General features: G+C 39.8%; 1 protein-coding gene across 1 annotated transcript; it reads right to left on the bottom strand.

Annotated features, from left to right (window-relative positions):
* Positions 1-9,053: 9,053 nt before the first annotated feature.
* On the bottom strand, positions 9,054-14,006 carry LOC134317795 (taste receptor type 1 member 1-like). Its single transcript, XM_062998526.1, has 6 exons — positions 13,790-14,006; positions 13,408-13,705; positions 12,581-13,318; positions 12,260-12,469; positions 10,594-10,714; positions 9,054-9,988 (listed from the first exon to the last, which is right to left on the bottom strand). The coding sequence occupies exons 1-6, from the start codon at positions 13,969-13,971 to the stop codon at positions 9,054-9,056; spliced, it is 2,484 nt and encodes an 827-aa protein (XP_062854596.1). The 5' UTR covers positions 13,972-14,006.
* Between the last annotated feature and the right edge of the window lie 2,735 nt (positions 14,007-16,741).

The raw sequence follows: 16,741 nt of genomic DNA, 5'->3' as shown, positions 1-16,741 counted from the left end.
CGAACAGGTGATGTCAACAGGTGATTGTAATCATGGTTTGGTACAAAAGCAGCATCCAGGAAAGGCTGAGTCTTTGATGACCAAAGATGATCAGATGATTTCCAGTTTGTCAACACGTGTCAGAAAATTATTGAAATATTTAAAAACAATGTACCCCAAAGAAAGATTGGAAGGGATTTGCATATTTCACCCTCTACAGTGCATAATTTCATTAAACCGTTTAAGGAATCAGGAGGAATTTCAGAGTTTAAAGGCCAAGGGCGCAAGCTTAAGCTGAACGCCCGTGATCTCCGATCCCTCAGACGGCACTGCATCAAGAACCACCACTCAACAATAGTTGATATAACCGCATGGATGAGGGATTACTTTGGCAAACCTTTGTCAAGCACTACAATACAGAGTTACATGCACAAATGCCACTTAAAACTTTACTGTGCAAAAAAGAAGCCTTATGTTAACCATGTCCAGAAGAGGCGTCGACTTCTCTGGGCTCTGAGGCATCTAGGATGGACCATCACACAGTGGAAACGTGTATTGGGGTCAGATGAATCAGCATTCCATTATACATACTACTTTGGTAAAATATGCTTAATATTACCTAAAGTGTTAGTAGTATGCTGTTTTGTGCATTAAATCCTTAGTTATATTGTGCTTGAGGTATGACTGGGAGTCTAGCATACAGATATAAGCAACATGTCTGTCTTTAAGTTGTAAAATGTTGTAAGTAGATAAGGGCCAACCGTTATCACAGAATGGAGGTTTCAAAGTCCAACATCCATGTGTTAAAACAGTGATGTGACTAGAGTAATATAAAAGGAGTGCCACAGTACTGTTTGTTGTTCTTCAGCTTATTTACTGCTATTAGAACCCAGATTTGTGTTTTAATAAATCTCCACAATCCAGTTCGTGGGTACCGTTTGACCCCTTTTCCATGACACTTTTAACAGTTACTTGCCTTTTAATGCCCCCAATTTAAAGAGTTATAACACTTAAAATAAAAAAAAAGCAAAAAGTTCTAATTCTAGTGTAACTGGCCTCTCTGACAGGACGACTGGCCCCAAACTGCCACACCAACCCAACTAAAGTTGCCAAGAACTAGCACTGATCATTATACTATATTCAATAAGAAAATAAATGACTTACTGTGTCACTGAGAGATGAAGGAATGAGGTCATCATTTACGTATAACTGAGCATCTTGGTCCATTTCATATGTAGTGACTTTTACAAATAAAGGATTAGGTCCAGGCCCCCAGAGTACTGCTGCAAAACTGGCTGGAGGATCTCAATATTTATGTAAATAGAAAGAAAAGTTCCACTTCAGTTCAAGCAAGTCATGTGTTATTACAGTCACTTAAATGTTAAATTTAAGTTAACCAGCTTGCTATTGAACAGAAAGTCTATTTTTTGTGTTACTGTCATTGTAAATTCTGTAAATTTTTAAATTTTAATATTTTGTAAATTCTAGTTTTTCTTCTTTAAATATTGTTTATAACACTTGTATGGCACCTAAATTTCGTCATACCTGGTATAATGACAATAAAGATATTCTGACTCTGATATTCTAAAATGTTTAAATAAAAACATTATTAATATGAAAATGTATAATACATTTATTTATATTCAAGAACTGCTTAATCCTGATCACAATTAGTCCGGATCCTACCAGTAAACATTGGGTGCAAGGCAGGTATACACCCTACAAAGAAAGCTAAGCCATCACAGGGCTTACCTTTGTACCCAAGTACCCAATCCATCTACGTATTGGAACCCAGGTCCCTAGGACCCTGAAGCTGTAGGACACCCACGCTACCTGCAACACCGTGACGCCATTCAGTACAAGATATGCAAAATACATATAACTATCATAATTGATTACTCCATAATATGGGCTCTTACACAAGTGCTTACCAAATAAGGTGGGACCTTTTTAGGTGGGTGGCATTCCACCTTGTTACAACTGAGCACTTGATGGAGCACTTAATGGAGCGCATGGGCATAGTTGTACACGGCTGACTGGATAGCAAATGAGTATGTGAGGGTTTTCCTTTATAATGTCCTTCTGATTGAGGCCTGTGCATTTTTATAACAGCTCACACTATCAACATTTTTACTACTGTCTCATGTCTGGGAGTACTCAAATCCAGGTAAAAGGTTAAACTGTAGTCTCTGTAATCCCCAAAATTGTACCAATTCACTCAGTGCTGGCCAGTGAGTAGAGCTCCTGGTCCATGACCCATAACTTAGTAGAGTAATTTTAATTAGGTATCAGCCATCATGTTAATGTACAGCGAGTCTAACAGGATTTCAATGAGAATTAACAGAAGCAGGGTGGCAAGGTGGCTTATTGGGTAGCACTGTCGCCTCACAGCAAAAAGGTCCTGAGTTGGATCCCCTGGCGGGGCGGTCCGGTCCTTTCTGTGCAGAGTTTGCATGTTCTCCCTGTGTCTGCATGGGTTTCCTCCGGGTGCTCCGGTCCCCCCCCCCAGTCCAAAAACATGCAGTCAGGTTAATTGGAGACACTAAATTGCCCTATAAATGAATGGGTGTGTGTGTGTGTGTGTGTGTGTATGTGTGTGTACTGCTGTCCCATCCAGGGTGTTACTGTGTGCCTTGTGCCCAATGAAAAAGCTGGGATAGGCTCCAGCACCCCCCTGCGACCCTAATTGGATAAGCGGATAAGAAAATAAATGAATGAATGAATGAATGAACAGAAGCAGGCCAAGCAGATGCTGGTGCCTTTGATGTTCTTGTGAAATAATCCAGTTCAGTTTCGACTGTACTTATCTTTGCCAGCAGTGAACGCCACCCCGTTCTGTACAAAATGCTCAATAATGTGAATTATTATCGGAATTGTCTCTTGATTGGTTGGTTCTGTTGTTATAAAAACTTGGATACATCTGTAGCTGGGGGCTCTGTAACTGATCTGAAAAAAAGAAAGATAAAAAAAACATTAAGATACATTGAACATTCATAAAATTTGATTTCTCTTGTTAAATTGTTTTGTGTTGATCAGAATCACATACCATTGGAATCATGTGCTTCATGAACCAAGGAGCAACAGGAGCAAATAGCCTGTGCTTGTATATGGACCAACAAAACCAATAGCGTTACGATTCTTTGTCCTGACTTGGGGTGACTTGTTTATTTGTCCAATATGTACCATGAAATCAAGAATGGAGGGAAAATTCTGATTGTTTAAGCAAAAATCAAAGCTCCCATAGCCCAGGGAGGTGTTAGGTAGATGTTATGGCTCTCTGTGGAGTAAGAAACAGGGTGAATTGATTGATCAGTTGTTGCTTTGATTAATGTAACAAAATGAAAACACTAAATGAGATTGTTTGTACTTACCCATAGCATTGCAGTGCTGGTTGATATTTTGGGATTACGATATTACATGTTGCATGTAGTTTGTGCCCTTCCAAACTGAACTATGTTTCCTAATGGTTGGTAATGAGGACAAATCAAAATAATAGCCAGAGCAGCGGTTATTTTAATCTAATTTGAGTTTTGGAAAGCAATGTCTTTTTGCATATTCCACCTTTTAGAATTAATACCAAACCCTTGGAAGATACTTGACATCTACAACTAACCTGACAGACAATTCTCACCTATGTGCATATAGTTGTTGAGCATGTGGGGCCATCATCTAATTTGCATTTTGTAGGTAAATAAAACAATAGAACAAAGACATAGACAAGGTCCACATATATTAATATTATTTTTTTTTTGTTATACTCAATATACACTACATGTAAACCTCATCGTAACCCTATTGGACATTACATTTTGAAACAATGCACATTAACATGGAGTTGCAGCAACTTTGAGGCCATAATAGTCTCCACTCCTCTGGGAAGGCTTTCCACACATTTTTGAAGTGTGTTCTTGGTAAACTGTGCCTGGCTTGCAATCAACGTTTCAACTTGTTCAATGGGGTTGGGATCAGGGCTCTGTGCTGTGCTTAGAGTTCCTTCATACTAAACATACTATGTCTTCATGGACCTTAATTAGTGTACATTATTATTAGTGTATATTATTATTAGGACCTTGATTAGTGTACATTACACATTATGCATTACATTGGTTATTATTATTTTAGGGACTACAACTATTTTGTTTGACAATTGTTTAAGAACTATGCATGCACAGTCATGCTAGAAATTTATAGTTTTGGGCAAAACATCTAAATCTAATAATTAGCAGTTGTGTCCACATACTTTTGGCTATATTTTGTATGTAGCTGCTAGAAACACAGGTCAAATATTTACAGCATAGCAAATGAAACCACACCTAAACAGACATGTACAAACAAGCCTTTAAGTGCTTATGAAAGTGTCAAGTCTTGAGACATTGAACCACACTGAAGGACCTTGACTGGTAGTACCTTGTAAGGGACTCAAAGTAGATACATTTTCATTGGGTACTATTTTGCCAAGCATCACACTGATGTAAAAATGGCAGTAATGTAGGTAGGTCATGGTTATTTAATTATCAGACACGCCACATTTGGACAACTTGTAATGATGCAAACTGGTAAAAGGGCAAAAAAATAGTTCTTCATAGAAGTTCTTCATTTCTTAGATAAAAAAGCCTACATGGGGAGTTATGACCTTTATGTTACATCTATGAAGGTTAGTCAGACCTTCAGTAATAATGAGACGCCGAGCACAGTGATTTTGGAGACGCCAATTCGTCACCCAACTTTGTTGCTGTGTTCATGCTGTTGTTCTCAGGAACCGATTAATCACCATTCAACCCAAAAGTTCTAACCAAGCCACTGCATTTTGCCAGGTGAAGCATTTTCATGACAGATGTATGCTGTGCGAGTCAAGTAGGAAGAAAGGAAGCATCAGCCATGTCCACTTTACATGCCAATTTGTTTAAACCACAACACGCATCATTACACATCCATTTTCCATACTGCAATCTGACATCCAGTCAACAATAGTCACCAGCATGTGATGAATAAATGATCTATAAGCTCAGCAACCTACAGTATGTCTTTATTGACCTTGCTTTGTGTACAAGGGCATAGTAATAAATAAGTGTTCAAAAGGAAGTAAAGTAAATCAAATGCCTTAACAAGGAATAGCCTCTTATATGGGATTCAGAACTCTAATCATATAAATATTGACAAATTAAGAAACCAAAATCACCTTTAAACAGAATTCAATCATTTTTATTGCACACCAAAGTGTCAAAATTTAACAGCATAGCAAACAAACACTCAAAGTTCCTTGATAGCAGTAGGACAAGCCTGTAATCATGATATTTATATATGTTCTAAATGCCCTTCCCAGTATACTGATGTATAAATGATAAATAAACATATTCCACTCACTAGCTTTGCATAATGTTATGATCCGACAGTGTTTCCATCAGTTATTAATGGTGGTAATGTTTTAGAATGGCAGGAAATCCCAGTTCCCCCTACCTAGGTAGATTTGGTCCTCCCCAATGTTCAGTTCATGGATACGGCTTTTCAGTGGGAGTGATTTCTGTTACTAGATCAAATATTACTAGATAAGAATTGTCACCTAAACAACAAAGCACCCGGTCAGTAAACAGATGATAGGGACACTGGCTCCACCACTGACCATGCTGACACACCTGGATTCACTGGTCCCATCACCAATGTATTCTATGTTAACTAACAAATACCAGTGCCTGATATGGTCCGGGATTTAAAAAACCTTCTTTACCATGATAATCTAAACCTTTCCCCTTAATGAACATACACCAATCAGCCATAACATTAAAACCATCTCCTTGTTTCTACACTCACTGTCCATTTTATCAGCTCCACTTACCATATAGAAGCACTTTGTTGTTCTACAATTACTGACTGTAGTACATTTTTAACCTCCTTTTACTCTGTTCTTCAATGGTCAGGACCCTTGAGCAGTGACACTGACGTGGTGGTGGTGTGTTAGTGTGTGTTGTGCTGGTACGAGTGGATAAGACACAGCAATGCTGCTGGAGTTTTTAAACACCTCACTGTCACCGCTGGACTGAGAATAGTCCACCAACCAAAAATTTATGCAGCCAACAGTGCCCTGTACTATGTACTACAGTCAGTAATTGTAGAACTACAAAGTGCTTCTATATGGTAAGTGGAGCTGATAAAATAAACAGTGAGTGTAGAAACAAGGAGGTGGTTTTAATGTGATGGCTGATCAGTGTATACTAACCTCCACATTCAGCACTGGCTTCTCTCTGGTCTTTTGTTCTGTTTGCAAACTCAGTTTTATGTCCTAATTAGTCCTTAATCCTAAAGCTGTCCCTGGTACAACACTACTTTGTGGTCCGGTTTCTATTGCCTTAAATCTGTTCATTGTTCTGCACCTCCATCTTTGCATCTTCATGAACAGTATTTGTGTTTCTCCCCACTACAGTGTCCTGCTGTCCAGGTCCTTAAAGTATCTGTGCCATCTGGTGTCCTCAACTTTGCATTACACCTTTGGAAGCTTCCAGGACTATTGGATTGTATGTACATGTATATCCGCCTGTTTTACTGAGATTGGTAAATCTCTGGTTCCCTGCAGACCACTGGCCTTGTTCTTTTATATACCCCATAGTTCCTCTGCATGTGTTGTACTGTACATTTCATAGCTTTGTTCCATAGTTAATAAGCAACTACACAGGAACTAACCAGAAACCAGTACTGGACAGTACTGTTTTAAGTTTTTTAAGGTACTGTGCTGCTCCTGTTGGGTCCTGGTTTAATTGTAAGTCACTTTGGCTTAATAATCTGCTAAATTTATATTTAGAAATCGTGGTATTTCAAGAGTTTCAGTCCAACATATCTTCTGAAGAACTACTAGTCATCCCGATGTTCTATTTATTAATGAATGATTCATTTCTGATCATTGATTGGCAAGTATTTATAACTATAATGACTGACTGCAGCCAATATGATTCTCTGTACACTTTGTCACCCCCCTGTACGCTTACTGACTAGGATGGTGGACTATTCTCAACACTGCAATTTTACCAGCATGGTAATAGCAATAGTTTGTGTTGTTCTGGTATAAAATTGTGCAGAGCAACAGACAAGCTAAAGCTAGGACAGTTGTAGCCTAGTGGTTAAGGTACTCAATTAGTAAGCAAAAGGTTGCTGGTTCAAACCCCACCACTGCCAGGTTGTCACTGTTGGGCCCTTGAGCAAGGCCCTTAACCCTCAATTGCTTGGACTATATACTGTAAGTCGCTTTGGATAAAAGCATCGGCTAAATGCTGAAAATCTAAAGTCAGACATTGTTTAACCACAAAGTTCATCTGTATGGTAGCTGTAACATAAAATAATAAATGAATGAACCAATTAGATGGGATAAATACACACGCTGTGGGCACCAAATGTCTGAGACCACTAGTGAACAGGCTTATATTTTCTATTATTATTTTGAATTTAATAGTGCTTTCATTACAAATCATTAAATCAACATAACAAGTTAGGTGAATACAATTTAGAATGTCTCTATATTTGGCTCTACTGAAAAGCAAGTAGAGCAAGTGTAAAGCAAGTACGCACATTTGTGACATTGACCATGTCCAACAGGTCAGATCAGTCAGGTCAGTATCAACCTTTCCACTAAAGAACATGCTCAGACAGCTATCAAAAGCTTTCTGTTGATAAACTGGCATTGTTCCTGTTATATATACACCGATCAGGCATAACATTTTGACCACCTTCCTAATATTGTGTTGTCCCCCCTTTTGCTGCCCCATACACAACAAACTGCAATGCACGGGCAAGCCTTCGCTCCCCACGTGCATCAGTAAGCCCACCATGACCCTGTCGCCGGTTTTCCACTGTTCCTTCCTTGGACCACTTTTGATAGATACTGACCACTGCAGACCGGGAACACCCCACAAGAGCTGCAGTTTTGGAGATGCTCTGACCCAGTCGTCTAGCGATCACAATTTGGCCCTTTTCAAACATTTTTCTGCTTCTTACACATCAACTTTGAGGATAAAATGTTCACTTGTGCCTAATATATCCCACCCACTAACAGGTGCCGTGGTAAAGAGATAATCAGTGTTATTCACTTCACCTGTCAGTGGTCAAAACATTATGCAGACTGTCATACTGATTTTATGATTTGTATTGAAATGCATTATATTACTTTATAAGAAAAAGGGGGAAAATGTGGCAATTTAATTAGTGGTCTATTAGTGGACATTTGGCCCCCACTATATATTAAATTAGTTCCAAACTCCATTCAAGCATACACATTTACATTTTTTCTAACGTGATTGTATCAAGCAGCCTTACGGAATCCAAGACCAACAGACCAAAAACCCCTGTTGAGCAAGCCGAGGGCAAGAGTGGCAAGGGAAAACTCCCTTAAAATTACAGGAAGAAACCTTGATAGAACCATCCTCCTGTGTACATTTGTTATTTATGCTTACTACCTACTAGCAATCCAAAAGGCTGATTTACCACCAATTGGCAGTGGCATTCTGGCTGTGTTTCTTGGTATGTAAACCTAGTAAACCTAGCTGTGTGGTTTGATATTTTGTGCACTTTCTGGATATGTACAGATATGTACATATAAAGTACACTATATGGCTAAAAATATCTGGACACATCACCATGAGCTTGTTGGACAAGTGGTATTAATATAGACTGGCCTGGATCTTTTCAGCTAAAACAACAGCCACTCATTTGAGAGGGCTTCTTACGAAAAGTAGGTTTGTGGGAATTTGTGCCATTCAGTCAAAAGAGCATTTGAATTGAGGTTTCAGTTGAGGTTTCAGTTCATTCCATAGCTGTTCAGTGGGGCTGAGGTCAGGGCTTCTACAGGCCACTAGATTGTCTTTAAACCAAGTATTTATTTGTGTCTTTATAGACCTTGAATAGTGTGTTTCTCTATTATTAGTAATTATTTAACTATTATTATTATACAAAAGCATTAGACAACAAGTAGTTCTTCATGAGATACATTGGACTAAAACAGGATTTTGTTAATTGTTACCTACATAGTAATTATTCACTATTGCTTGTTAGTAACAGTGGAACACTAATGTTAAGTGTTATCAGTCAATCTACTACATTCTGCTAAGTGTCTGTGTATACGTCTGGATTGATGATTGAAAGTACGCCTGAGTGTTCTTCTTGGGTTGAAAGACAATGATGTAGGCTCTCGGCATGAAGAAACTAACTATAATTCCGTATGAACTGGACAGCTGAGCCACTGCATTAAAAAGCTGTATGTAAGCTCCTCTGAACACAATATATGCTGTGAAATACCCAATCCAGCACAGGTAAAATAAAAGCAGACTAAAGGTGATAGACTTTGCTTCATTATAACTTTTTGGAAGGTCTTTGCCCATGTAGGAGAAACAGAAACAGACTATGCTAAGGAACCAGAGGCAAGACCAAGCCAAGGTGGATGCAACCAGTGCCCCCATATCACAGGTCAGAATAGTCTGATCTTTATAAGACAGACTGTCATTGTAAGGTTTGGGTCTGCCTGACAGAAGCCAAACTGCGCAAGCAATAAGCTGAACGAAAGAGTAGACCGTAATGCAAAGCCACTGACCGTTATTCTTCATCCACCAGGAATAGAAGTTCGGGAATTGGGCAGCAATTTTGAAAACGCAAACAATTTGAAATGAGCGTACACCCATACAAGATAGACAAATGGTGTAGAAAAAGATAAAGAAGACATTTCTCAAAGCACAATTCATCTCTTGAGGGATTCCGAAGTAAAAGAACACCCCGATATTGGCAAACACCATACAAAATAACATAAGGAAACACATGTTACCACCGGCGGATTTCACCACAGGAGTGTCGTAGTTGATTCCGAAAAGGATGATGAGTCCGATAGAGATAGCAATAAAGGACACAGCACATACCAGGAAAAGTATGCAAAGTGGGTCCTCAAGATTAAGATACACAATGATTCTTTTTTTGCAGTATGTGCTTTTCTCATCAGACCAGTAGCCTTCCACGCATGGAGCACAAGTGTAAGCATCCGCTAAAATAAAAGTGACAGAAACTGTTGTGAATATACTGTAGGTTTAGACACGACAACAGGAATTTAAATGCGTGATTAGAACTGGTGTACGAATAGTTGACTAATAGACCATAAATACAGCACAGTCCTGTTTTCTTACAATTAGCTGGAAAGCTTTTGTTTTTAGGTCTTTGTTGAGATCAGCAAGTCAAAAAAATGACATGGTCATCTGATTATTTGATACATTTTTTCATTACACAAAAATGTTCACATGCAGCTTTAAGCAAAAATCATAGCTGTTAGGGTTAAGGTTAGGGTTAGGGTTAAGGTTAAGGTTAGGGTTAAGGTTAGGGTTAAGGTTAGGGTTAAGGTTAAGGTTAGTCCTGCAGCCTACCACTTTAACTTAATATTTTCATACCAAAAAAGTCCAATTGCATATTGGGTTCAGGTGATTATTCCAATTGCAGGAAAAGCATGTCTAGTAATAACAGTATTTTGGCTCTACCTCAAATTAATTTCATTGTTTGACTACTGCATTGAATTAAAAAAATGTTAAACACAGGTATGGTGTTATAGTAAGGTAAATATCTATATCATATTCTGTGGTAGATATGTAAAGAACTTACCTGTGGTGTTGACATATGTATGGGCATTGCATTTTTCACACTGAAAGCAGCACTTATGCATTGAAGTTTGGATCTTTTTAAAACCAGTATCACATAGAATGGAACAGTTGGAATATGGCACCTGAAAACACAGAATGAACATCAAATTCTGTTGTTGTTTTTTTTTCATTTTAAACTACGTACAAAGCATGATCAGAACATAATTAAGTGTCTGGGTAACTGTAAGAACTGAACAGGGTAAATTTGGCTCACGTTTGTGTCCTCATTTGTGTTATTACAAATAGATGTATTTAGATTTAAGGTCTTTAGTTAGAATTAAAGTTAAGGGTTAGGGGTTAGGGTTTACAGTTTGGGTTTAGGGTTATGAACTATTGCTTTGGGGTTTGGGTTTGGGGTTTGGGGTTTGGGGTTAGGGGTTTATACAGATATGATAATTCACACTACTTAATAAATTAAGTGGATGTACTGTAGAATCCATAAATATGGCCATATTTATAAAGTACACTATATGGCTAAACATTTTTGGACACCTCACTTTGAGCTTGTTGGACATCCCAATTCCAAAGCAAATGGTTTTAAAATAGAGTGACCTTTCAGGTTAGGGTTTGGGGTTAGGGGTTAGGGTTTGGGTTAAGGTTATGGAGAGGGTTATGGTTAAGGTTAGATTTAGAAGTTTAGCAGCCTACCACTCTCACTTACTATGTTTATACCCAAAAAGTCAAATTGCATACTGGGTTCAGGTGATTATTCTAATTGCAGTAAAATATCATGTTACTACCTGTCTAGTATTTTGTGTCCACCTCAAATTAATTTCATTGTTTGGCAAATGAATGGAATTTAAACACAGAAAGTTGTCCTGCATTCTACCTACTCAATCACATTTGCAGCTATAAATGCTATGTGCTTCTGGTATTTTAGCCTAATTATTATCAAACCCCCAGTAAACCCCCAGTAGATTATAACCAGAACTAGAAGCAGCATCAAGAAAGAATTGCTTTGATTGGTGCTCTGATGGATGGAACTATAAACCATCTGCTGCTCTATACCTTTGTCTGCCTCCATTACCATTTGAAATAGATTCCTATTGACTAGAATGGGTGGTGGACCATTCTTAGCACTGCTTAGCAATGTGACCAGGCCACTAACATGGTAATGATACGGCAGTGTGTATTGTACTGGTATGTGTGTATTAGGTACATTAGAGTTGTTCAAATTTTTGAACACCTTAGTGTCATTGCTTATTGCAGTGCTGAGAACAGTCCACCACTCAAACAGTGGGGGTCTAGTCAATGGGGATCTCTTTCAAATGATACTGGTCATTAGGGGGTCCTACATGCTATGAAACAAAGTCATTAAAACATGAATTATATGATCTAGCACAACAAATTCAAATCAAATCAAGGTTTATTTGTCACATACATGGTCATACACAGTACAACTGGCAGTGAAATGCTTTATTAGAGAAGAATTAGAGAAGAATTTAAACCCAACGTCTTGAGGCTAGAATTGCCAACACAATCCCCGAAGCAGAGCTCTGCTGTTAATTTGGTCCGTTTGTATGTTGTTAAAATACATTGCATTTGAAGTAGATACATGCACTGGAACTATATTCAATTCAAAGAACAAATGGTGTCAAATATGTTGTATTAATAAATGCATGACTTACTGTGCCATTTTTAAACCAGGGAATAAGGTCATCATTCAAGGTGAACCGAACCGTTGGGTGAGTTTCGTATGTGGCGACTTTGACAAATAAAGGGTCCTGGCTTGGTCTCCATAGCACTAATGCAAAGCTGGCTGGTGGATCTCCATATTTGTCGAATTTAATTTGCCGGCCTTGTAACGTAAAGCTTGAATTTCTGAGGTATTGAAGAAGCTGGAATAAAAACAAAGACAACGAGTTTAATCTATTAATTTTACATTAATTAATAATTAAATTTAAATTAATATTAAATTATTAGATCTGGGCTCTTCCAAAAGGACTTACTATATGAGGTGGGATGTTCTTAGATAGGTTGCACCCCTGGTTGCTGCAGTTGAGCACTTGATGGAGCGCATGGGCGTAGGTGTAGACGGCAGACTGGATGGCGAATGAGTACGTAGGGTTTTCCTTTATAATGTCCTTCGGATTTAGGGCTTTACATTTCTCACATACTTGATTGCATTTCCTTGTGTCCTTACATTTTAGGCAGTCATCGTTGTTATTACTGTCTCGTGTCTGATAGACGAAGTCATCAAATCCTGGTATACTCAACGTGGTTTCGGTGACACCGAAAATGGTCCCAATTTGCCCAATGCCAGGGAGGGTGGAGAGCTCCTGGTCCATGGACCATGTATCACCCGCTATCCAGACTTTCCCCCTCATGTTGATGTTCACAGCCGTTCGGACAAAGTCTCTTGCGAAGTTTTCCAGAGTGAAGACTATTATTACGTTGATGCTCAGCGAGTCTATCTTGTTTAGGACCTCGGCGTAGTTAGACTGTCTTGTGAGCTCATAGAAGAAAGCCAAGCAGATGTCAGTGTCTTTGATGTTCTTGCGGAACAATTCGAGCCCATTTCGACTGTATTCATCTCTACTGCTCACAAAAGCCACCCAGTTCCATCTAAACCTCAGAATGAGGTGAATCATTATCTGGATGATGTCTTGATTAGTGGGTACTGTGCGTAAAAAACTTGGATATACCCACTTGTTGCTCAGAGTGTAGCTTGAAGATGCGTAACTGATCTGAAAGACCAAAAAAAGAAACAACTCAGGAATTTAAATATTAATGCCTTTTTATTTATTAATGTGTTGTCGTTTGGAATGCTACCTACCACTGGAATGAGGTCCATCATGAACAAAGGAGTGACGACCAAAGATTCTGAGCTGGCATACGGACCCACGAGACCGATAACATTATGTTTAGAAGCGTTGTTCGCAGACGACACTTTTATCTTTCCTTTGTCTGAGAAGAAATCAAGGAAGGAAGGGAAGTTCTGAGTTTTTAAGCAAAGGTCGTAGATCTCATAGCCGAGGGAGACGTTAGGCAGGAGGAGAGTGGAGTTGTTGACCTGCTCCACGGCAAACCTCATCACCTCTAACATCTGATAACCTGACATTGAAAATGGCTGGCTGTAGGAGAAGGATAAAATGATTAGTGGTGACATTTCATTAACATAAACAGAAATAAATACACAAAACAAAGAATGTACTCACTTGTAGCACTGCATCGCCATAGGAGAGTTCGGGATTACAATGTCACTGGCTGAATGCACATTAAACAACCCCCCAAGTTTGAAATCCCCCTCCATGCTAAACTCACTTGCCTGGCTGTGATGTCTGGTGGACAAGTAAAAAGCCAAACGCCAAAGGCAGCCTAAAAACACACAACGCGGCATTGTCGTCTCGGATGAAGGTGCATCAATACAATGAACAGAGCAGTGGTTATGAATAGCAATTAGACATAAGCTGGAAGATGACTTGGAACAGGTTTACATAAGGCTATTTGCATTATGGTTGCAAATTTTCTTTCGCGCGGTCCGCCTTCCAGAATTACTGGCCTAGCACTTCAGAGAAAAGTTTCCAATTGCATTGGTACATACGGTACATCACCACATATGCATATGACGTATGTTCTTTAGCTTGTGTGACTATAACCTAGTTTGCATTTTGGAAGGAAATGCAGTTTTGCATGTCGCCTTCCATAGGTACCAGACTAACACTTAATAAACACCTCACACGCTCTATACATTGTCACGATTTGTAAGAATTTAAAGTATACTTTGTCTGAACACTGTTTTACTGTCTAAGAACAGAAATATCTGGGTGTAACTGAATCCACGGGAACTGGATTTGGTTTGTTTGGTTGTTAATTAAGATTTAACGTCATGTTTAACAATTTGATTACATTCATGACAGGACACATGGCTGTGGGAGGAAACCACACCTCCTGGAGGAAACCCGCACAGACACGGGGAGAACATGCAAACACTCTACAGAAAGGAGATCGGAGGTGAAATGGCCTGCGAGACCCTCCAGTCACGGACCTGTCCTCTGACGACCCATCCTATGATCGATGAGAAAAGCGACCCTTAGACAGGTGTAGCCGCCATGCTTTTGGTTTTGGAATAGGATGGAGTTTACCACCTGCTTTGGGCTGCATTCCCAAACAACCCAACTCCAGGGGCCGTTACCGGCCTCATACCATCCACGGGCTGAGCCTCTATCAGAAGGACTCAGGCCCGCTGGCCCTCGCTGGGAGGAGCGGACTTCCATATGCCACATTTCCCCACGCAGGGTGAGGGACGGGGGATTTGACGCTGGGCTCTTTGCTCGCCGCTACTGAGGGAATCTTGGTTAGTTTCTTTTAAATTCAGCGGGTCGTCTCGTCTGATTTGAGGTCACATCCGGAGAGAGCCGGTTTCCCTCTTCCTCGTGCCTGGCAAGAGACGGAGAGGGGCTCAGGCCGCACAGGGCCACCGGCAGCCGCACACGCTCCTGGAGCGCGAGGGGAGGAGAGAGGACCGAGCACCCGGTCAGCGTTTGGGAGGTCGGAGGCGAAACGGCCTGCGAGACCCTCCAGCCGCGGTCCCGTCAGAGGATGGGTCCGATCGATGAAAAAAGCAACCCTCAGACAGGCATAGCCCCTATGCTTATGGTTTTGGAATAGGATGTCTGACAAGCTAATAATCAGGTGCGCACATAGACATGATTGGCCATGTTCTGGTTGTGGCTAAAGCACTGTGATGGATTAGCGCCTTGTCTAGGGTAGTCCTGCCTTGCATCTAGCATTTCCTGGTAGAACAGGACCTGCCGTGACTCTGAGAATAACGTGGTTGTTAAAAATAAAATGAGATGACACAGCAGTAGATTAAATTCTTATCCAGTGTTCCAATACCCAGAGATGCTTTCATTCTATTGGATGTTTACATGCAGACATATTTGTCCTTTTCGGGTGTGTTCCAAAGAAACCTGACTCACCATGACAATGACAAGGATAAGATGGTGGTTAAACATGAAAATAAAATGGAAAAAAGAAATGAAGAAATGACCTTACCAGATATTCAAATAGATTTTTTAATACACTGGATGGTTATTTATTTATTTATTTTTATATTTAGTGAACCTACAAAAACAGTAAATTAGAATAATACCTATAAACGTTATTTATAAAAAATATTTTCTGCATGTCTTCCTTTACATAGTGTTCCCTTACATTCATCAGTGCAATATAAACTACAAGTATGTAAGACATCTTAATGGCTCACTGATTATAAATTATATTATAAATTATTTATAATATTATATTGTGTATTATTATAATATAAACATAGTTATTATGTAGTAATATAATTATTTCAATCATTGTTTTACCATCGCTTCATCTGATTCAAGACTGTGGTGAGTATAACAGGCCACACAGACACACCTTTTGAGGATTTCGTATTTCCAATTAACCTAAATGCATGTCTTTGGACTGTGAAACCAGAGCACCCGGAGGAAACCCATGTGGACACAGTGAGAACATGCAAACTCCACACAGAAAAGACCTGGACCGTTCCACCACCTAGCAATAGAACCCAGGACCTTTTTACTGTGTGGTGAAAGTGCTAGCCACCAAGCTACCATGTCGCCCATTAGTAATATTGATGGCGTCCCCTCGTAGTCCGAGAATAGATCTCCAGTGTGATGCTTGGTTCTCCATCAGTGTTTGGCTCTCTGATGGCTGATGAGACCAGTTCTTGAGACAAACATTCTTGGACATTTTTCACAGGGTATTGTAAGAGCTCGAGGTTGCCGTGCTCTTTCCTTCCTCCGTTGTCGTCTCGCTTCCACATCCGCTCTTCTGTTGGCTTCAAAGAGTGTAATTCCTTGTTTGACCGCTCTTCTCCACAGAGGTCTTTCTTGAGTCGATGCTTCCCAGGTCTTGGGGTCGATGCCTGTGGATTTTAGGGTCGCTTTAATTGATCTTTGTAGCGTTTCAGTGGGGCACCGAGGGATCGCTTCCCCGATGCGAGTTCACCAAACAGTATCCGTCGTGGGAGTCGATCTCCTGACATGCGAGTTACGTGGCCCATCCACCGGAGTTGATGTTTCATGATGGATGCTTCAATGCTGACAGAGGAAGCTCTTTCCAGCACAGAATTATTGGTCACATAATCATCCCAG

Source organism: Trichomycterus rosablanca, chromosome 7, assembly GCF_030014385.1.
Source record: "Trichomycterus rosablanca isolate fTriRos1 chromosome 7, fTriRos1.hap1, whole genome shotgun sequence".
In the NCBI taxonomy this organism is placed as follows: Eukaryota; Metazoa; Chordata; class Actinopteri; order Siluriformes; family Trichomycteridae; genus Trichomycterus; species Trichomycterus rosablanca.
This window is presented reverse-complemented; position numbering and strand designations above follow the sequence as displayed.

Coding starts and splice junctions, on each gene's coding strand:
- LOC134317795 (XM_062998526.1), bottom strand. CDS start 13,971: ATGCCGCGTTGTGTGTTTTTAGGCTGCCTTTGGCGTTTGGCTTTTTAC. Junction 12,470..12,580: donor AGAACATCCCACCTCATATA/GTAAGTCCTTTT, acceptor TTTTTATTCCAG/CTTCTTCAATACCTCAGAAA. Junction 10,715..12,259: donor CCTGGTTTAAAAATGGCACA/GTAAGTCATGCA, acceptor CTGTGTTTTCAG/GTGCCATATTCCAACTGTTC.